Source organism: Ciona robusta, chromosome 4 (assembly GCF_009617815.1).
Source record: "Ciona robusta chromosome 4, ASM961781v2".
Lineage (NCBI taxonomy): Eukaryota > Metazoa > Chordata > Ascidiacea > Phlebobranchia > Cionidae > Ciona > Ciona robusta.
The window spans coordinates 2,306,836-2,329,969 of record NC_143238.1 but is presented as its reverse complement, the minus strand read 5'-3'; the positions used below and the strand labels follow the sequence as shown (position 1 = coordinate 2,329,969).

Sequence of the window (23,134 nt, the reverse complement as noted above, 5' to 3'; positions counted from 1 at the left end):
TTTGACTGGATATATAAATGGATGTAGTTGCGACTTTTTATCGCTCCCTATCAGTTCAAACGTCTTAGGCCTACTTTGTGAAATTCTACAGGCAAACCTTAATCTGACCCCTACATAACCATCAGTTGGTTTATGTCTCAAAAGGGGCCACTGTACTATATATTTAAAATGCAATCACGGCACAAGAGCATCGATCATATCTGCACAGGTCTATAATTTTAGATTTTGTGTATCAGCGATTACAGCAAAGAAGGGATGGGAATGCAGACGATCTGCTGCAACGAATGTCTAGCTAGCTAGTAGCTATATCTGCGGAGTGCCTTGCTCAAGCTAATATTACGAAATCTAATACCCCAATCCTTTTGGAGTTTTCCAAAGCTGATTTGCAACAGTCACCACAATAGTTAGTATATTAATTTAAAATACAACGGTATTTAAATAATTGTTTAAAAAGGTTAAAGCAGTTTAGTTTGTTTTTATCGGTAAACATAATATTGAACTGTCTTTTAGGCTAACTGGTATTTATACGGAATGGGGTGTGTAAAACAAAATACCCGTGTGAGGAAAAATAAGACACAATTATTCATTTAATTATCGAGTAGGCCTAAATTTCAAAATCAACTCTTTTTTTCGTTCAAAACGGAGACGGCAGAAATTTTTACGGCCGAGGATAACAAATGTACGAGTCCGTTAACTGGCGGTCGCGGTGACCGTAGTTGAGTACGTGAAAATTTTGCTGTTGAATTTTGAGCAGCAGAGGCATATTCTTTGGCAAGAGTACGCGTGGTTCGTTTTGCTTTATCGTTACAGGTTTTCCATAGTAGTGGCGTGACTACTGTAGGGTTCGCAGTTGCTGGTTTAGGGGATAAAGTCGATCCTGGGGAAGGTACGATGGGTGGGCTTCGTACAGTTACTGGTCGTGCTGTTGCTGTTGGCGTGCATTTTTCTATCTGACTATTGCTGTTGGTTTGAGGTCTGGGAGTGCTAAAATACATATGTTTATGTTATAAGAAATCAATTTTTAGTTAGTGATAGTTGTCAAACTACAGTTTTAGGGTGCTGGGCTGGGATAGGTCATTTTTTTACTTGCGCAATTTGGTTACAGTACAAAAATAATGTTGACAGAATTATAACCTACTATATCTTACCTTGTCGTTCTTTGCCTTGTATCTAAAGTTCCTTTGGAAGGATACTTCATTGATAGTATTCTACGAGCACGCTCACGACACAGAGAACATATAACCGACGAAGTATTCGTTGCGTTGGAGTATCTTCGACGTTTTTCATCTTTCGATCGTTCGCTCAAGTGATATTCGTAATACCCAACTCGATTCCTTGAGCTCTTCGGTCGTTTCACATTTGAACTTGCGACTTGGTCGCACGATTTTTGAGAAGACGGATCAGCACGTTTGCTTTCGCTTTTGCCTTGCGCTCTGTCTTTACAACAAGCCAACCAATTATTGTGCAGAATGGTTAAGTCGCCGTCTTTGCACGCCCGGTTCAGCATACTGTCTTCATTAAGCCGCGCCTCGGTAGCCCAAGCTAAACGGGCATTAAAGTTGGGAATAGACGAACGTCGCCTCGCCCATATATTTTTCACAGCCGAGTTGTTGGAGTCTGAAATCTTATCAGATTGCGCGGAGAGAGATTTCGTAACCGAGTGTTTTGATTTTGATCTTAAATGTGCGCTATGTAGTTTACGCTGTAGTTCGTTTTGTGCAGTAACTGCCTGCAGTTTCTCAAAGGATAGTAACCGTTCAACGACCGCTTCAACGTCCCCCCTCTGCTGCATTATTCTTTCCCTTCGAGCAACCGCTGCTTTAGTTGTTTTCCTTTTCCCGATTTTCTTTTGCGCTAGGGGAAAGAAATCTGCTACAGGTACAATTGCTTTCCAGTCGCTGTCAAAAGGCAGCATTGAGAGTTCATGTAGCGTAACTTCATCAAACGCGGCAGGTAAAACTTCCGAAAAGAGATACTCGTCTTCAAAAACTTCTTCTTCATCACTCGAAAACTCAATCACCTTGTTGCAGCAACCCAGCGCCGTGTCTTCGGTTTCCGGATCATGACAAATGGTCGGTTGGTTCTCATTCATATAAAGCTGTTTGTATTTATCGCACCGTCTTTGCTGGTTGATGCCGTCATCGCTGGACATAGAGGTCGTTTCGTCCTCGATATTGGATGAGATTTCTGTATCGGAAAGATCTGAATCGTAGTCGGATGATGCGGCAGTAAAAACCTGAGTTTCCAGCTCATTTTCACAGGTATCACCATGCTTGCAGTCAGCAAAACATGTATTTTCGTCACCAGAATCCATTTGGTCCTCTGTTTCCGATTCGCAGTGCGTGTGAAGTTCGAAATCCGGAGATTCCTTTTCTATTTCCATATTCAGGTGCTCAGATGTATTGTCATTCGAGGCGCAGTGATAGTGCTCGTTTTGTAATTCCAAAAAGTCGGATTTACAGAGCTCGTTTGGCTCGATATGACCAGTGAAGTACCTTAGGTCAGTGCTTGGGGAAGGATTGCTTATACAGCGAGTTCTTTTTTCTGCCCTGCTCGTTGGTCGTTGCTGAACAGACGGTGCAGTGCCCTGCAAACACATAGCTGCAAGCGTATGATTCGGATAATTCACTGCTCTGTAACTCTTTGCTGCCGTCACATTAGTCCACGAGTGCTGACGCGATGCAAGGCTTACATTGCTGCACGGGGGGCTGGAAGTGTTATGTATCTCTTTATTAATACGTGTTTGGGAATCGAGTTTTGATCTGGACTGGACGCAGGTTCGCAGCCGACGTCTCCAGGATGCTAATGTCGGTGACGTGTGATGCGTTTGATCTGTCGGAGCTACGTAATTGTTTTCAAATATTATGTCAGTCTCACTCGGTGGCGTGTTGTTCATACACCATTCTGCGTTGGTGGGGTTTGCTGTTGAGTTTTGACTTTTAACTTCCACGGATTGTGAAACCTTGTGGCCGTTGGGCAAATAGTTTGTGTTCGAATGATTTGGGTAAGCCCGTACATCGTCGATGCTTTTGTGGTGAGCTCTGCTGGTGGTCGTAGGCCGGAGTTTTTGGAACGGCGATCCATCTCGGCGCAGATTACCGGCGTTTCGGTGGGACTCTCGTTCGTGCGATCTGAAAAACAAAGACCGAGTTCAAATGAATTGTTTCCAGGAGCTTAATTCAAGTGGTTTATAAATAACCGTGTGTTGACGGCACGAGGTGCGTGGCGTTAAAATGGCGGCGAGGACTTACGGCCCTGTACGACATCGAGCTGCCACAGCTGTCGCACTTGAAGTGTATTATTCAATGCTTGAACTTTCAAGGGCCAATTGCAGCGACGGAACAGCCTTGGCCGAACCTTTTTCCAGTAGTGGTTGAAGTGTATACTGTCAACTTTTAACAGAACGCCGTTACGTTGTTGACGTGCAAATGCCCTCTTTGTTTTTGAATACTCTTACCTATCATCTACTGCTCGAGAGGACCCTTTCGTTTTGTGCTTTCGACAAGTTTGTCGTGGTGTAGCCAAGCTTTACTAAGCAAAACTACAAAACACGCGTTGTGTATTACACCGTCACCAAGGAGGCCAAAAGCACTCGGAAATATGGCTTGTCCCCTAATAAGTTTCAGTTATATAGTTTGCGGACTAAAATGGGATACCGTTAGGACAAAAAACACAGTTCCTGATTTTTACCAATTAACACCCCTTATTTATAATCATAGGGCTACGGTTATATAATTCTGTAAATAGTCTCTGTTTACCATCAAATGGAACAAGAAAGTAGAATAAAAACATGTACCATCTTACCCCACCCTACTACACGACTCCGTACTAAGCCCATGCCAAAACATTTCTCGTTAATGGTCACAATACTCACTTCTTTCGGTTTTCTTTTGTAGAAGAAGCCACAGGGTACCAACTTTGTCGGTAAATTGTAGACAGCAGATTCTGCTGAGGCGTCACTTGTATTTCTTGCTTCATTATAGAACTAATAAAGCGTCCAAAAGAATACACTATGATAATACCATCATAATATATCTCGACATAGCACATATAATACCACAGTTACCCTACACCATATTCTACAGCTCCGTTATCTATAATGTAGTATCAGAAACGCCCTGCACAATATTCAACAGTAAGTACAGTTAAACTTGGCTGCAAAAACCGAACTAAATAATTTATAATGAGGCTTGACTACTTTATGTACGATGAGTATTGAAATTTCTCGTTTTGTTGGATAGTTTCTGTATTTAACGTTAAACCTGTTCTTCTTGATAATTAAAGGAATTCCACGGCTGGATATCTAGACTTGACTGAACTCTGGAGCACCGCAGTGAACGTGCTTAATAGCGGCTTAAAAGCGGCTGGCAGTCGACCCTGTAGCTTTAAGTTCAACTGAAAAGCACTCGCGGAGAGTGCCGGTTTTAAATGGGCGCGGGCGTGCCATTGTTAAATGCTCGTTTGGCCGATTACCCTTCTCACAGTGGGTCGGGTTTCACTGGAAGAATCGATACAAGAAGGACTATTGCCGTCCACGCCCCGAAAGCGGGCAAAGCGATTGAAGGATTATCTCCTTGTCAAAGGTGCATATGCCCCCAGCGTATTCCATTATGCCCTTAATGGGCGAAAACAATGCGAGGACTGAATACATTGGGCGGAGCATACTGTACCTGTCCAAAAAACTGTTTTCAAAGACCAATGATGAATACCTATAGTGACCAGTAAAGAAAATAGAACGCAAGGGTGACCCATCTTCCTCTAACCGCCTATATATTTAAACAGTGCATTTTCATCCTCTTGCTTTATAATTACTGCAATTATTTGTTGTCCCGTTACTATATAGCCTATGCCCTATACTGTGATATGGTTTCTAAAAACATATTTTCCTAACGGAACGCTGCTGCCCAGACCTTCAGTCGCTAGCAACTAAATGGACGAAACCGTTTTGTGTCGTTGCAGTTGTACAAACGTTGTTTCATCACTACCAACAAAATCCAAACAGCGTCGCTAATCAAAAGCGAAGTTTGTGTACGCGAGTGGCAGTCCTGCCTCGCGTGTTTCTCGCATTGTGCCTTTGGTGTTCACCATACAGACCGCAATAACACCTTACAAAGCGCTGTCACTTTCGAATTCTCCAGCAAAACTTTCGCCTATTGTCCTGGAACGTTGTGTTTGTAACGCAACAAAATTTCTATTGAAATAAAAACCACTTCGTAGCCCATGCCGCGACGTAATAAAATCGATTTATCAGCAACACATAGCGTTACTTACTTTAATTGTCATTAAACCTGTACTGACGTCAATCATACTCTACTATCCGAAGTGTGCACCTGTCATCCAAAGTAGAAACATGCCTTTATATTGTAAAATCGGCTGCTACAATCAAGTACTTTTGATAAATTGAAAACTAGCACAGGGCAGCGACTAATGTACTTATCTTATCAGGTTTAAGTACTTGATTAGGTCTGCAAATATTGAACCGACTGTAGTGTTTCTGTCGAGTAGTTAGGACTTCAACCTTATTATCAATCCCGTGTATTACTTTTAATTGTAAATAGACAATTTGTACGTTAATAATCTACAATTCTCATAATTAAGTGACTTGTCTAGCAATAACATTGGTTTATATTTGTCCATTTTCATTCAACTAAAATGCAAAACAATACATGCAGTCGCAAACACAGCATGAAAAAAGATATTGACGAATTCACATCTTTTTGAAATTTTAATGTACTAGCTAACTACGGGTGTATAGATTTTGAATACCTGTAAGAGCAGCAGGGCTATTATAACGCATAGTAATACAGACTAAATACACCTACGTCTAGATTTCGATACATTAGATTAAGCTATGGCATACAGGTCTATCCTACAGATATTGGATTGAAATACAAATGCAACTGAAGTCACACAAAAATGAGTTTTTCTGTTAGAAATTTGTGGCAGGTATAATATATATTGCTATTTTTTAGTCGTGGATATTGCTGGTTTTTAGGAAATATAGACATAATATGTACTTTTGCAGTTTAAAAGTGTAAAAAGTTGCTCTGAATGTAGAGGATAAATATGCTACAGAGGTTCTTAGCGTTAACATACTGCACAGAAATGAATGAATAGCGGGATATAATATAGCCATGCATGGAATGAAAAAAAAACATGAAGTGGAATTTTTCAGTTGAGCTTTTTGGTTTTAGAAGTTTTTTTGATTTGACAGAAAAAATTTACAGTTTGTGATATTTTAAAAACAAAACACAAGACCTTGAAATAGTTTTGGATGAAGCAATGCAAATGACATCACACCATGGACGGAACACTTGGTAAAGATAAAAAGATATAAAAATGGGGAGTGCACTCGGGAAAAGTGAATAAAACAAAGGACATGACAAGCTGGGGTAGGGCAGGTTGAATTATGAATACATCGTTGTCACCAGCCACTGCAATGTAAATGTGTCATTACAATATTGCTAGTTTTGTTTCTATTATAAGAGGTTCTACAGCGTGGTATGCTTATATCAGGGGAATGAAGATTTTGCCCAAAGTATGAGTCCCATTACACTGGTACGGGGTTTTAGTGTAGGTAAAACCATTTATATAGGCAGAAAAAACTGTACTGCATACAGTTTTATGGTAGATATGGCGAATAGATAAAAGTTCCAAGTTTACTTACTGCCTCTAAAGAAATCTTTGCTTCTTTGCCTGAACCCTTGAATTCATTGAAAGAATCTAAAATTGAAAAGTTTCAATTCATAGTAACTCTATGTAGGTGTAAAAGGAATAAAATAAAACGCCTGAGTTATAAAAACTATTGTTGCCCTGCCAGGCAAATATAAGTTATCGCAATTTGCTACTATTGTAAAAATAAAAAAGTCAAAAGATTTTGCTACTATTTTAAAATTTATTTTTGAAAACGAAAAAAGTGCAAAAATTAGAAACAAAAAAGTACTTACTGAACATAGTCTCTAGTCTCACAGAGAGTAATACAAAGTCATCCATGTTTATTGTAAGATCTTTGCTTGCATATCTTACACACAACATCTGGTACAGCCGTGAGCTCAAGCTGTAACCTGCACGAAAAATTACGGGTAAGAATTCATGGCTTTTTAGAAGAAACGAATAATTTTGCTACAGAATTTCAGTTTGTTGCTAAAACTATACATACAAGAAGTACATGTAAAAATCGTAAGCTTTATCGGTTTTTAAAATCTATTTCATGACATAACGGTTAGGGTGCTTATGTTATAACAATAGAACAGACACTTTACTCAGTTACAAAAAAATGATTAAAATCTAATGCATGGGGTGTATAATAAAAGCATAAGGAATCCATTTTGTATAGTAGGGTGGGAGAAGACAGAACACCTTCAGCACATAATATCCAAATATCTTGATCGCGATTTAAACAATTAACAACAGTCTATGGGAGTAGTTAGCATACGGTTTAATAATTTCTTGAATGTTATTTGTTTACTACCAAATTGGAAGAGAAAATAGAATAAAAATGTGTCCCATCTTCCCCCACCCTGCTATGACCCCCAAAGCTGCACTGCCATGTAAATAAAAACAAGTACAACATTCTGTATGTAACATATCAAAACACTAACACATAGTAACCAGTAACCACATATTTTGAACATATATACTTTCCACTGAAGACTTTTTACCTGCATGGCTTAAAGCCTCCCTGAGTTCATAAGAATCAAAGTTACCACTCCCATCTATGTCAAACTTCTTGAAAATATTCTGAAAAAAATAGAAAAAAAATGATAAAAACTACACTTCAGAATTTGGTTTACAAAAAGCAGCAAAATGTAAACTTTATTAAAAGTTATTATCAAATTTCTGTTATTACAAGTTAATATATGTTTGTAGGATACAATATTTATAAATTGCTGTTGAAATAATATCCATTGGCGTTCAAACAATACCCATTATCTTATACAATAATATAATGTAGGTAACATGTTAAAAATGATAACAGTATATGAAGCTTTGCACCAGTATCTGCATATACAATTGCATTTACTTAAACTTACGTATGCTAAATGCTAGTGCATTTATGGTTTTTATCTTTACTGTAAAATACACAAATACATTTTACTTTTTTTAATAGAGTCTTATACCCTTTTTGCATGGTAACTATTATGCGTGTAAGTACTAGCAAGAAAATAGTTTACACGCATAACGTCATATGCAAGTTATCTGCTGTAGGAGGTTGGTCGCATTAAAGTAAAATATGGTGGAAAAACAGTTTTACTTTGAACAGGCTGATCTATTTGAGTTACATGCAAAATAACGCCGTTAGCGAAATACTAAATGAAGACTTTATGCGAATCCCTATTCGTATAAACATTTTACCATGCAAAAAGAAGATAAAGATCATACACCCTATCATTGGAGCTTAGGTCTTATTCCTCTGTTCAGGTAGAATAAAATTAGATACAAAAATGTTGTACAGAGCTCAACAAAGTACATCAACGTAAACTTACAATCCATTTTCTAACACGAACCCACAGTGCTTTAAACTCATCATAGTCAAGCTTGCCAGAATTTGTCACCTGTGTTCATGTGGTTAAGGAGGAAACTGTAATGTAACAGCATGGACTGCTGTGAAAATTGAACAACAACATATAATAGTACAGTTATTGCAAGATCACTTTTTTAAGTTAGGTTTATGTTTAAATATATAAACAAATTTAAGAGTCGAATTAGCATGTTGCATTTTAAAAGAATGTTACTTACTTTATTTTTGCGTGGCTAGAAAACGACAGTCGTTAAACACGGGTGTTCTGTTTCATACACCTCGTGCCAGCTTACAAGTTACCAAGTATGTGACTTTATTGGTAAATATGTTTTGGAGATTTTTTCATTTTTCCTGTGTGGCTGATAATTTGGAACACTCATTAATAACCACTGGGTTAAAGAAATTGCAATTAAGTGTCTTGCCCAAGGACACATTTGCGACAACGGTACTATCGAAGACTCTTGAACCCATTACCTCTGCGTTAGAGGCAGGCGCGGTAACCAACTGTGCTATGGCAGCAGACAATGCTACCAGAATTTAGATAGATAAATTGTCTTTAGCGATGAACAAACAATTACCACATTTATAAAAACAAGCAAACTTTACATAAGACTGGAATGAGTGATTAAAACTCATGAAAAACATGAATGCTGAATTTAAACTGAAAAAATTCCACGAAAGCTTACACTACTAATTGACACCTGCAGAATATTTTGAATGTAAATTCATTTGATTTTTATCTTAGTTATATACACTGACTTAATAATTAGTAATGCAAAAGGATACATCCATCAATGCAACCATGCTACGACAAGCCTCCAATCCAAAACCTTCAAACTTGCCAGCACTTGCATCTAAACACAAACAGGTTATACCAGGATACTCTAAACGTTGAGGTAATAGGCCATCTCAAATCACATATTTTTTAATGAAAATAAGAAAAAAAATCAAAATCCATATTTTCAATGAAAATAAAAAAATACATTTTTTTAATGAAAAATTTTAATGAAAATAGAAGCTGTAAAATTACAAAAATTTAAACTACTGAAACTTTTTATAAAACTTTTACCAGTGAAAACTTGTTACTAACACTTTTAATATTTCATTTATACATAAAATATTCCATGGTAAACGTGAATAAAAATAGCAAATGTAAAAATTAAAAAAAATTAACTATTGAACTTTTTAATTTTTTATGAGTGAAAATAGTTTTCAATAACACTTTAATATAATTTATACAATATTTATAAAACCAACACTCACTCTTTTTCATGACAGAGTTAATAATATCTCGAAGTTCAAATGCATCAATTTCTCCATCCTGTAATAATATATAACTTACAAATTTCAACATATTTTGATGTTATATAATCTTAATGCTTAGATATATGAAATATAACACGTCTCATATCCATCTTGAACCAATAAAAAGTAAACCTTATGTGCATTAAATAAACTGGAAAAAATGCTTCAGAATGAAGAAAAAAATGGGGTATAAGCTTACAGGAGTCTGTATTAATTAAAAATGGCCAAGGGCTATCACATCAAAGGTTTACCTGCATAACAGATATAAAAATTTTCGAATATGCCTAAATAATTAGAAACATAATATTCTATATTGGTAATTGCAGAAAATGTTCAAAAAAGGTTATAAAATAAACATTTTTTAATGAAATTTTTGCCCATGTGTTATTGCTTAATGAAAAAGTGTTTTAAAGCATATGCACAAGCAAATGTTCAAATAGCAATATAGGGGTAGCTTTCATATTATTTAGGACTTATTTTATAAAACAAGAACAAAACTAAATACCTCTCCAGTAAGTTGGTCGAATAACTTCTTAAATTTCTTGTCATTCTCATTTTCATCCTAAGTTTAAATCGGCTTTAGCATAATTAAAAAACATAAAAAATGGCCACAACATGCGAGATGACATGGCTTTTGATGTTAAATTAAAACCCAAGTATTTCAATGGCAAATTTGCATTAAATACAGATCAAATACAAGATAAAAACACAGTACACTGAGCATGCTTTGGGTTTCTTACCCTTAGTTTGACCCTAAATTGGGTTAGGTCACCCACTATATAATTGAATTTTTATGCTAAATTGTCTTATTTCTGTATGGTTATCTTAAGCTTAGAAAAGGTATGAGAAATAAAGTTTGAGAAATTGGGTTTCTAAGGCTCTTTACTTAAATTTGGTCTTGCCACAAAAAATGGGTTAACTTTTACAAAAATGGTGATTAATCGCTCCTCCAAATTTATGTGGGGTATATTTAATTATGCAGAAATATACTAATTCTGGGTGTATTTTTTAGCTCCCCTAAAAAAAAACCATAGAAAAATTGAACATGCAGTAAGTCAACTAAAGTTGCAAAGGAATGAAACCATGCAAATTACAGCAATAAAGAAAATGTAGGAGTGACATGCACAGACAGTAACACTGCCACCCAAATAATATACTGGTACTGGAGAAAATATTTTAAGAATTTATGAAAATTTGAAAAAAATATTTCTTTGTTTTATTTATATATTTATTTATTTCAACCTGTGCTACTAAAATACTGAATTTTAACATTGTTTTTTGGGGGTATTGGCTGGCTAATGCTACTGAGTGAAAAAAAATTCTGGTGAAATGGATTAACAAAGTTATTATAAAAGGGAAAGTGCTAAGAGAAAGTTGGAAGATTTTTTTTAAATAATTAAAAATATAAATTTTGACCGCTGCTATTTCTACCTTAGGTCTTTGTTTCTCTTTCCTTATCTAGAGCAACAAATTATGGATAAAGTAATTTTGGCCTAAACTATTCCATAGCATGACCACACAGCAAATGATTACACAGTTACCATTTGGGAGAATACAAACATCAAACTGCAAAGCAAGCAAGTGTGCATCAGGCTGGACAGACTCACATGGGTTGCTTATCATAAAAAGCAAGCCACACAAGGTACATACCAAATGATCACATAGTTATTATAACAAAAATACCATAAGACTAATAAAGAAGCTTTTTAAAGCTGCTGTTTCCTAAAAAGCTCTTCTGGTTAACTTGTTTTACATAGATAACAACATTTTTGAGTAGAATTCCAGCCATATTTGTACCTAAACAGTCGGACTACGACGCCAAAATGTTGTGATGCAAAATTAATTTACAAGAAGAGCTTATTAGATTTACATATAAAGCAAAGCTAAATTTTAAAGTTTTTAAACTTTTTTCATGCATTGTTCATGACTCTAATACATTAATAAATCATTTTCTAAATGGGTGTTAATAAACTAATATATGTGGTACACAATACACTGAAGCAAAATGTTAATACATACATCAGTAGGAACAGGTTCAGGGGCCACAGGAACCGTCTGTTTTGTCTCTTCATCAAGTTCCCTGTAATAACAAATTAGTTGGGTTAAAAAATTTGATAAACTGGAATTTAATTTATGTAGGAAAGTATGGGTTACTGAAATAAGGGCAAATACAGTATTTTATACTGTATTTTTTTACAGTACTTTTTAATTTTTTTATTGGCTAGTGAAATAAGGGCACTAAGTTTAGTTATTTTGTTGAATTGATATTTTCTAATTAATTAATTAATGTGCAATAAAAAAACAAATAGTAAAAAATTGTAAGCAATAGTATATACGTTGGTAAAAATAAACAGTAAATCTGGCTTTGATATCATTTTGACTATTATAAAATAGAAAATATGTGTACTACTTCTCTTTACTTTTAATTTGAAAAATTTATACTACAAAATTATGTTTGAACGAAAAATAAACCAATAAAAAATTTTAACTGATACTAATTTTAACAGACTAAAAATTTTAAATAAATTATTGCATGTACTTGTTAATTAAAAAAAAAATCGATTGATATTAAATTTAATAGGCTACCATTTTTAGATAAATTATTACATGTACCCGTTAGTTTAAAAATATAACAAAATAATTTAAAAAAATATAACAAAACAAACCCAGTTTCTGCTCGTTTCTCAGTGTAGATTCGGAGGACAAAATCTGCTTCTTCATTCGGTTGAAACGTGGACGGGACAATGCAGTATTCTCCAGGAGGAAGTTTGAACCTCTGGGAGTTCTCTCGGAGGTTGATAAAGTTCTTGGATCGAGCTACAGATTGATTGTAAAGGAAGAAATCCTTCTTTAGTGTTTGGTTGGGTGCCACCGACTCTTTTAACTTGGAATATAAAAAGTTATTTTTTTATGATTAACTTGAGAGATTGAAATTTTTGAATGTTAAACTATGTAAGTGTTTTGGAACTAGCTGTTTTGGAGAAATCGCTTTGAAACTGTGAGTGTTTTTGTTTTTCTGCATAGCTGATAATTTGGACAACCTATTAAGGACCACTGGGTTGGAGCAACTGCCGTTGAGTGTCTTCCCCACAAATATTCCCCGACAAAGTAATATACTTGGTATAAATAACTCTAATTTGGACTTTCTAGAATAGAAAAAGGAAAATCTGCTATTGCAATAAGAACAAAACTGTGCGAAACAATATTGTAATATTGTATTTACAAAAATGAAAAATCTTCCTTTTTTTTGTAATATTGTATTATCGTAATGTTGTATGATTGTAAAGTTGTGTATATGAAAAAAACAATTCTTACTTTGTAAAGAGCAAATCCTATGGTGAGAAGTCCTTGTCCCTTCACCTTCTGCTTCCTCCTGTTCTTCTGCATCAGTGAGAGGATGAAACTGCATCCCACAACATCATCATCGGGATCATCATCTTCCTCTTCCAAGATTAAACGGAACTGAGGATTCACCCAGAAAGTATCTGGAGCAAAAAAAAGATAAATAAATAAGTTTTATGTATTAAAAAATGACGAATGGGTTTCAGTTGGAATTAACCATTGAAAGAGTCTCGAAGCTAGTCCCGTTAATCACCGCAGCTAAATGTCGTGCACACGTATTCTATTCCTCTTACTCGCACTGACACGTAACTCAGTTTAGTTCATCCCTGTATATAATGATTACCGAACCAGATAGTTAATTTCAACTAAGAACCCATTTGTCGCTCAATAAATGTGACCATAAGTTATTAATTTTTTAACAGCTCTTTGGTATAAAATGTAGTGTATTTCCGACTTTACTGCAATCTGGCAGGAATAAAAAAGAAAACAGAAAAAAATACAAAAAACGGAACCAAAAAAATAGAAAATACACTGACTTCTATTCCATATCAGTGAGGTACTACCTGGACTTTAGACCAGGGTTAAACCAGTATACTTAATACCCCTAGCTCAGTAAGGTACGTGATACGGTCTGGTTTTATGTATGCAAAAAATTTAACATTTAAAAAAAAATGTATTATTTATGAATTTGAATGCCTGTACTACTGCATGTACAGAATATAGAGAATCACAGAGAATCTTATAAGCACAATACCAAAAGATGACGAACATCTGAACTAGACACAACCAGTTAAAACTTTAGATGATTTTTCATATTTCCAAAAGACCACAACTCATTATATTTATAGCCAGGTCCATACAAGAACAAAACACTCCAAAATTATAGCCAAGTCAAGTACATGAAATACAATGGCATACATTTATTTACATCAGAAATAAAACATTACGTGATATTAATTGCTTCCGGAAATCCAAGGAGCCTTTGGTTTGGCAAGTTTAAATTGTAAACAGTAAATGGAGAAAATACATTCGTTGGTGTTTTGCCAAAAAAACGTATAAGCCAACTTAGAAAGAATGGCACTATGGCCTATATTAGTATTTGATAAATAGAGCAGCAATTCTTTTCAAAAACATCCCGTAATTAGAACACTATTTTAAGTACAAACTATTACATAAATTTTCTTCTTTTCATTGGTTAAGCTGCAGTGCTATATATGGGTATTGCGTATTTGTATATATATAGCTTGGAAGTAAATTGAGAATTAACTGTTTCTTAGCGACTAATTTAATAGAATTTTGTGTGGTATGGCGGTAAAAAGATATGTTGTTATATGATAGGATGTCTTTATGAACTCAGTAGACTATATACACCATATGCTGTTAAATTATTTATAGTCATATGGTCCTGTTTAATGCATCATATCTACATTATAATAGCTTTTTCTAAGTAGCAGTGGTGTATTTTAGGAATAGTTTAAAACAACAATTTTAAGAAGCACAAACTTTGTCAACTAGAAAAGGCCACAAGTAATTTTTTTAACCTTTTTTTTAAGTTTAAAAAATATAAAATAATATTCTTTCCTTTAAATTTTAAAGTAGACCAAATATTTTAATTTTTGATTTATAAATATATATAAATTTAAGAAGCACACAAGTTTCACAGACACAAACACATACACACTTACATACATACATTTGTTTTACATTTCATTACAATTTCAAGGTCAATAAAAAAAAAATTTTTTACCTGGAAAATTCCTGCATCCCCCAGCAGTGCAACCTCTTGTCCATCTTCCTTCATGAAGAGAAGTGATCCACTGTGTACTCACATCATCATCTTCCACAGCATCCGGACCTAAATTGCAGATCTCAAGCTTTGTGAAACAGCGGCAGAAGTCCTCATAACTCATCCTGGAAGAATGAGGAGCAATTTTTATTTTATTTTTTTTTTACTTTTTAGTTTTTTTACTGTTTGGCACAGTTTGAATATTTTGAACTAGTTTGGACAGGTAAAAAGAAACAGGTCCCCAAATGCAAGATTTAAAAACGGCGCAAGTAATTTATGATATTATGAATAAACTACAAAATAAAGTTACTGTTAATTATATTACAAATAACTTTTATTTTAAAACGTACAGAGACACTTTATAATATGAAATGTGTTGAAAATAAGTCAATTTTCATTATTTTTAGAAAACGTTAATATTAACTTCACTGGTATTCAGATTTGCTGTTTCACACGCTTCTATTCAAATGTGGCAATAAATGGTGACTGAACAACTTATGTGACAGGTGTTGTGTCACAGCTCAGAACATCCTGATTCAAAGGGCAAAGGGAAGCAGGTCTTAGTAATGTAGCTCACATTTCGTCAGTAGTCATATAGTCCCATTTACACAGTCGCAAATGCATTTATTTAAATGTTTATACTTTATATAAAAAAGAAAAAAATTTTTTTTTTTTTTAGAAAAAAATATATAGTAAAGTGGGGTAATAAAAATAATGGGCTACTTGGGGTAGGAAAGAACAACCCCCCCCCCCTTTTTTTTATTACCCCACTTGACTATAGATTATTTATCAATTCTGTATAATACATGCCTACATTCCTTTTATAAATGGGTAATTGAAAAAACAAGAATTTGGTTGACTGTAACTAAATAATTGATTAGAAAATGAAGAAAGGCAAGCATGACCGCGCATACAGTTATATCACTGTGGTCTATATGCATTACTTAACCATGACTTCTCTTCCATTTATCAACACTCACAAGTTAAAAGCTGATATTTCAAAACACAACAGCTGCAGAGTATCATTGTGATGTTTATAAAAGGCAAGCATGCTAGGCCACAAACATCACATTAACTCAAAGCAATATAATTACAACTTGTTGCATTTATTCCTGTCTTATGCAGAAGCACAAAAGCTTTACAAAACAAGAATGATAAAATCAGTATGTGGTCCATAAACCATAGACACACAAAAGTGTATCTTAATTTAACTAGGAATTGCTGTAGAAAGACCAAAATAGAAACCTACTCACCAGAATTCCCCGTCTTCACCAAACTCGACATCAAGTCTCTGCTTTTCATCAGGCACCCTGTTCCACGATGAGGAACTGAAAAAAAATTGAAAATGTAAAGCCATGTATGAACATTGAGGAAAATTTAAAAGCAAACCAATTTGAAAAAAAATTGTTAAACCAATGTGTAAGGACAAGCATTTAAAAATTCATGTGTGGATAGTTATAAATTAAATTAAGTGATAAATTGAATGAATAAAAGCAGTTATAGTTTCAACATAAGGTGCAGTCATTAATTGAACATAAACACAGTCACAATTAGAAAAAAATGACAAAAAATGGAATAAAGTTAGATCAATACAATTGAGACTTTTGAACTATGCACAAAGAAACTAAAAATTATTAAACAGTTATCCAAAAAAAAGTAAAAAACGGTTTTCCAAAAAAACTTAAAAAATTTTGGGACCACTTTTAGTTTAGCCCTGGTTTAAAATACAGTAGTTATAAGTAGTTTATTCACCCGTCACTCCACGCTCCATTCCATTCAACCTGTCCCCATGGATTGCGGACACGAACCAACTTTACACCGTTGCGCAACTAAAAGGTTTTCAATGAATAGCCACAATGTTAAGCTTAAATACATGGAATGTTGGGGTTGAATAGAAATATGGCTTCGGCTAGGCCATTTCTTTTGTACATAGGTGAGCATATATTTGCTGAACCATGAATTTGGGCTTTGCAAACAAACTTAAAATAAATTTGAGGATCCAGGAAATTAAACATAGGCCTGTACTGTACACTGTACGTGTCAATTACATTATTCAACCAGTATATATATTTTTAACATCAAATAGTACATTTATTTAATTTCAACTGGTATATATATATACGTAAATATATATTTTTTAACATTTTAACTGGTATATATATATCTGTAAATATATATTTTTTAACATTTCAACTGGTATAGCCAGTTTGTTTTAACAATCATTTAACAAGTGTATATATATATACATATACCTTCAAGAATTTTTCAACAGGTAGTCTATATACTAATCAAGTTTTATATATATATATATATATTACTGTTTATGAAATATCAGCTATACTTACAATATCAAGACCTGTGATACTGTACGCATGGCCCATCAACAAACCATTACTCAGCTTTGCTTCCCTTTGAGACTTACTGGTGGTCTACAATGTAAACAATCTGGTTAAAGAATCTGGCATTAATCTAGCAATATAGTAAGAGCAATGCATTTAAACATGAATGAGAAAATAGATAGCTTAAAATAGGTTTATTTCTGTGCCTTCAGAATTTGGGCTATGGTCATTTTTTATAAGTTAAAAATGTATGTATGCACAAATGTGTATGTTACACATGTTACAGAATGTATGGAACTTTACACAACAGTGAATCTAAATAATAGAGGTATTATAACAAAGAAAAGTCCCAGCAAGATATAAGACAACCCAACCATGAAGTGTACATAATAGGGCGGGGACATACCAACTGTAAACTAAGCGCTAACATGAACAGTTGTCACTTCAATTCCCACGAGAGGAATTCGACTCTAAATATATTTATTGCAAATACAGTTGAATAGTGGGTCAGGGTATCTTAAGCTTAAGTAATCTAATGGGCGCCACAAGCAAATGACACCAGGTCACAGCCACTGGGGATTGTAATGTACCGGCCGGCATTAGGCGTTAAGGTACAGAATTAGAAACCTTTGCCAGGTATATAGCACGTATTATTGGAAAATTCATATTGACGTATAGATGCTATTGATGGACTCCTATAGGCTAGATAATGTGTGTATTTAGTTAAATGACTGCACACTTAATCAAAGTAATAGAATAATTCATTTAAATTTAGAAAATGTTTAGTTCATAAACTTTAAATTCTTAAACATTTTTTCCTAGTTTATTTATTAATACATGAAATACCAAACAGATAGGTTTTATTTCATAGACTTGACTGTTTTTATGTTTTTAAATTACATAGTTTATAACAGGTAAAATAAATAAAAAAAGCCCTCAATATTTAAGGTTTAAACCACAAGTGCCCACTGCCTTTACTCTGCTCTTGCCTGAAGGCAAAATCAATTCAATTAAATTGACCTAATTGCTTGAAATAGCTTTTAGCTTTCAATTGATTGACGTACAGAAATGATTATACAGTACAGTTGTTTTTGATTGATGTACAGAAATGATTATACAGTACAAGCACCAAATTACCTCAACAGCACACCCCATAAGTGCACCTTTTTTCAATGACTTGTGCATTACACTATAGAGGTTGTTAGGAGCTTCTTTCAGGTCAATAACTTCAGTTACACCTCCAGTGAAATCCTCCATAGCTTCGGTGGTACTGCCTCCTTTCAAGGCCTCATAAGAGCCATTTAATCTAAAAGGAGTATTGCTAAACGTAGTAAAAGCATAATCACATATAATATATTAGTTTAGGTTCTTATAATGCAAATCATTTATCCAATGAAATAGGTTGTGAGTATGTATGGCCAATTTTGTGGTAGTGGATTAGAGGCCTAGTATTGAACACTTGAATGCAATGTGAGTAGATTAGCTTACAGCCTACTATTTAAGCCATAACTCTGACTAAGCCTTCTTAAAGGCAGACAAAGCAATGATCTTTAAAAAAATCTAGGTAATTCGGTCAAATTTCATTTTCCTAAAAAATAAAAAAAAACCTTTATAAGTTTAGTGTATAGTGTAGTGATATTCACTTTAAGTTAAACAAACTTACTTGGCATACGCCTTTTCAAGTAGAGCGCTCCAAAACTCATTGTTTTGTGCTGAGTGTAAGTAGACAAGTTTACCACGCACTGTAGGGAGAAGATCATCCACCATGACGTCAATCCATTCTCCATACTGTATAATATGGATGTAATGTAACTTACTTTATCCTCACATGGGCGGAAAGCGACAGTTGTTATAACTCGGTGTTCTGTTTCATACACCTCGTGCCAGCTTACAAGTTTCTCAGTATGTGATTTACTTTGTGGGTAAATATTTTCTGGATTCTTTTATGTGTGGACGATAATTTGGACAACCCATTACGGCCCACTAGGTTGAAGCAATTGCCGTTAAGTGTCTTGCCCAAAGACATACGTTCGCTAAGGTAGCAGCGATGACCCTTGAACCCATTTCCACTGAGTTAGAGGCAGGCGCGCTAACCACTTAACCACTGCGCCGGACATACACACATATATGGGGGTTACCATGCTTGGGTTAATTATACAGGCTGTGTTTGGTTGGTATATATGACTTATCATTAAAAGATAAGATAGTTACACTTGACTTGGCTGATAAAAAGAGTCATATGTTTAATATTACCATTATCAGCTTATGTACACCTGCAGTTAAAGTACTAATATTATACCATTGATATAGTGGGACAGTTTCAATGTTGTAAAAATAAATTGTTATTAAAAATGATAAATATCTCATACATAACATAGACAAACTTTTGATATTAGTAACAATTTTCAATAATTAATCCAAGAACTTAAAACACAATTCAATTTCGTATGTTTGTACCACAAATTCATAAATAGAACAGCAACATATGGAAAATATATAAGTGACCCTATAGAGCACACATAATATATTTGAACAGCGATTAATGGACAACAACAGATGCGAATGGTAACCATGTAACAGGTCAGCACTAAATCACCTGCCAGAATTGGAAGTGGAACATGCCACAGTAGTCTTGAGAAAAACTCTGGTCTGGTGGGATGATACGATACAGAAGGTCATCATTTAATGATAAAGATGCTATTGCTGCCAGCAACCAGCAGTCACCTAGATAAATTGGTTGTTGTGTACATATTGTATACTTTATGTGGGTATTTGTTTGAAAACTATACATATTGCAAATGTGTTAAGAAAAAAGGGCCTATGCCCAACAAAATAAAAGTAAAAAATTCTTTACCAAAACTTAGATAAACTTTATTTTTAATTTATATAAAAGCTTAGGTCTTACACTTATTAAATTTACATTATGCGGTTAGTGGTTATTTTTCTGAAACAGTACAGAGTAAAATGTATTTACAAAAGGGTTAAAAAGAAAAAGTGAAAAACCAACATAAAAATGACGAACTAAGTAAGATATAAATAAATAGAAACTGCTACATAGGGGTGAGTAAACATTTTTGTAAACAGTACTGCCAAAGTGTTTTTTTGGTTCAGTATTACCAAAGTGACAGATTTTTTTTAAATTGAAATTCACGAAAAAAACATAACATTGTGTTTATATTTACCAAGTTCTCCTTGCATGATGTCAAACCTGCTAGCTCCTCCAACAAACAACTGCGGGTCGTTAGAAATATCCTGCAGCAAACAAGGATACCTTATTATGAGCCATTCATTTTTTGAGGCCAAGTACTATTGTTACAACTTGTACCTATGCTACTGTATATAAATGAATTCCACAATTTAGGTCAGGGTTATTTCATTCCCAAAACACAATTGTTAGTAGTATAGGCTACTCAATACTCATCATACTATAAAAATTTAACTCATTAAAATTTATCAAAAAAATCTTTAAAAATTCCATATATAGTAGGGTGGGGGAAGATGGGACACCTTTTCAATCTATTTTCTCTTCCAATTTGGTAGTAAACAAACGTTCAACGATTTTTTATAAAACTTTATCCTCACGGCTCCCATAGACCATTGTTAATTGTTTAAAACACGGTCAGGCTATTTGATAATTATGTGTCAAAGGTGTCTCATCTTTCCTCACCCTACTATATATATATCAAAAATCAAATGTATTTGCTCAACTCGAAAATCCAAACCAAAGAATATTAATTATTATTTCTGAATAACTTTAAAAAATTTACATGTGGCCTTTTCCATTCGACGTCCATTCGTGGGCGCTGGTGTGGGGGGCTATAAAAGAGAGCATTCCCGTCCGCTGGGAACTCGGGATCTTCATAAAGTATTTTCTTCCTAACAAGTTCTTCTTTAACTTCAGAAACTGTTTTATTTTGGATGTCAATTTGCGGGTTCCTTTGTTTGGTGGCACATTGGTATCTGGACATAAATTTTGTTATTGCATGGTTATGTTATAGCGCAAAGAATGGAATTTATATTTTAAGCATGTCATTATAAAGTTAAGCATGCAATAACAACACCACCAAAACAAATATTAAAAAAAACGAAAAAATCTGGAAAATAAAACATAAACATATAGAACTAAAATTCAAATAAATTTCAAACATAAATTAAATTGCAAATTCACAATTTCAGTTCATATTTTTTCACACCTAAATTCTCGTGTGATTTTGTGTAGCCTAGGCATCACTCTATATACCATGCAACCACACACAATTACCTTTTTGGTCCACCAGTTTCTTTAGCTGGTGCTGAACTGCTATTATAACGACCATATTTACCAATACTACCCCCACCACCACCATAACGTGGTGCAGCCGGTATGGCGCGTCGAATGGTCTTTTTCTGGTAATAATACGGCATTCTCCTACCCTTCTTATCCCCTTTAAAAAACGAATGAAAGAATAAACGTGTTTTTTTATTTTAAATATTTGGCAACCCATAAATGACCACTGGGTTGAAGCAAATGTCTTTAATACCTTAAATGGTTTTTGAGTTATGGTAAAAAAACCATTGCGCGGTTGCAGATATTTTGATTATTTCGATAACTCAAAAACCATTTGAGGCATTGGACCAAAAGTTGGTTTTTTAAACTTGTACGGTCATTTGACATCTATTGTGACCGAGTAGCGTTTCCCAAAAATATCTGCAACCGTTTGCAACCGCGTGCAACTGTTCGAAATCTTTAGTTTAATCAGGGACCCCAGAATCCTAGCCATTGTGCTGTAGTCTGTAGTGAAGTCCCTTTATAATATAAACAACTAGCAAAATAATCGGTAAGCAAATAATTTTAAAGATATAAAAGAACAAAGAAAATTAAAGCAAACGTATTAGAATTGGCATGTAACTCAGTTACTGTTGCTCTACATTGGTAACGGTAAGTAACTGCCTATAGTGCACAACTTAAACCTCAAGTGAGTTAAAATGCATTTATATCATACACCCTTACTCCTGTTATTATAAATGTAATTTAAATATATTATATATATATATATTTGTAATGTTAATCAAATAAAAATGTGCAGCCTGACGAAGGTTAGGTTTTGCTCAAGTAAAGGAACAAAAACTGGTAAGACATTTGGTATCTGTTAACCTGTACTTCCTTGCATTTAACTCACCGGGTAACTGTCACTGCGGTTTTTACTGCAATCAAATTGCTCTTATGTTTATGCAATGTTTTGGTGGAACGTCGTTTTTCAAGAACTCTTGCTTTTTTTGGTGGCTCCACTTTTGCTGCAACATCAGAACTTGCTTCTGTCTGTTTACTCATTTTATATCTAATTCCCTGAAAGTAATGACCTGTTTGTTGTAAAGTTTCTTCGAAATAATACTAACAACACTGTCACACACCTTAGTAACAGAACAAACTTTACAGCGACTGAAACTGTTCTGGTGATTCAGACCAAAACAATTTGTTATATACGACACAGCGTCACCTGGTGGTTGTACACCTACACATTATTTCATTTGATAAAACGGGGGTTTTCGCAATTTATTACACAGTTAAAACACGAGAATGAGTTGGTGGAATAGACAACAGGATCTGATAATGTCCTATCGCGTTTGTTTATTCGTTGCAAAACAGTAAATTCAAGCTCCCGCTGTCGCCCCCTCAAACAGATTTTATCACAATAATTTAAGAAGGGAAACTCCAGGTTGCGGTACGGAAACACCTAGTTCTTGAGCCAATGTTGCACTAGCAATAGTTATTTAAGCAATATGCTAACATTAAACGCGTTAGTACAGATATGAAATTCGATACCGCAAACCTAAAATGACCTATAGCCTGGACTTTGTTTC

The 23,134-nt window shown here is 34.4% G+C and overlaps 2 protein-coding genes across 5 annotated transcripts; both read right to left on the bottom strand.

Annotated features, from left to right (window-relative positions):
* Positions 1–392: 392 nt before the first annotated feature.
* LOC149736540 (uncharacterized) lies at positions 393–5,311 on the bottom strand. 2 transcript variants are annotated; one of them, XM_089876121.1, is made up of 3 exons: positions 3,875–5,311; positions 1,149–3,131; positions 393–984 (listed from the first exon to the last, which is right to left on the bottom strand). In XM_089876121.1, the coding sequence occupies exons 1-3, from the start codon at positions 4,048–4,050 to the stop codon at positions 618–620; spliced, it is 2,526 nt and encodes an 841-aa protein (XP_089732247.1). In that variant the 5' UTR covers positions 4,051–5,311; the 3' UTR covers positions 393–617. The 2 variants fall into 2 exon arrangements, with proteins under 2 accessions (XP_089732247.1, XP_089732248.1); XM_089876122.1 differs by lacking the exon at positions 3,875–5,311 and adding an exon at positions 3,458–3,797.
* Positions 5,312–5,519: 208 nt separating this feature from the next.
* LOC149736539 (calpain-9-like) lies at positions 5,520–22,726 on the bottom strand. 3 transcript variants are annotated; one of them, XM_089876123.1, is made up of 22 exons: positions 21,555–22,434; positions 21,061–21,253; positions 20,476–20,545; positions 19,890–20,017; positions 18,957–19,081; positions 18,431–18,599; positions 17,300–17,383; positions 16,707–16,783; positions 16,208–16,282; positions 14,916–15,079; positions 13,142–13,311; positions 12,493–12,710; positions 11,846–11,906; positions 11,258–11,284; positions 10,332–10,388; positions 9,785–9,842; positions 9,308–9,375; positions 8,487–8,555; positions 7,662–7,740; positions 6,948–7,064; positions 6,668–6,723; positions 5,520–6,434 (listed from the first exon to the last, which is right to left on the bottom strand). In XM_089876123.1, the coding sequence occupies exons 1-22, from the start codon at positions 21,695–21,697 to the stop codon at positions 6,408–6,410; spliced, it is 2,235 nt and encodes a 744-aa protein (XP_089732249.1). In that variant the 5' UTR covers positions 21,698–22,434; the 3' UTR covers positions 5,520–6,407. The 3 variants fall into 3 exon arrangements, with proteins under 3 accessions (XP_089732249.1, XP_089732251.1, XP_089732250.1); XM_089876125.1 differs by lacking the exons at positions 11,258–11,284; positions 21,555–22,434 and adding an exon at positions 22,453–22,726; XM_089876124.1 differs by lacking the exon at positions 11,258–11,284 and having other exon boundaries at positions 21,555–22,432.
* Between the last annotated feature and the right edge of the window lie 408 nt (positions 22,727–23,134).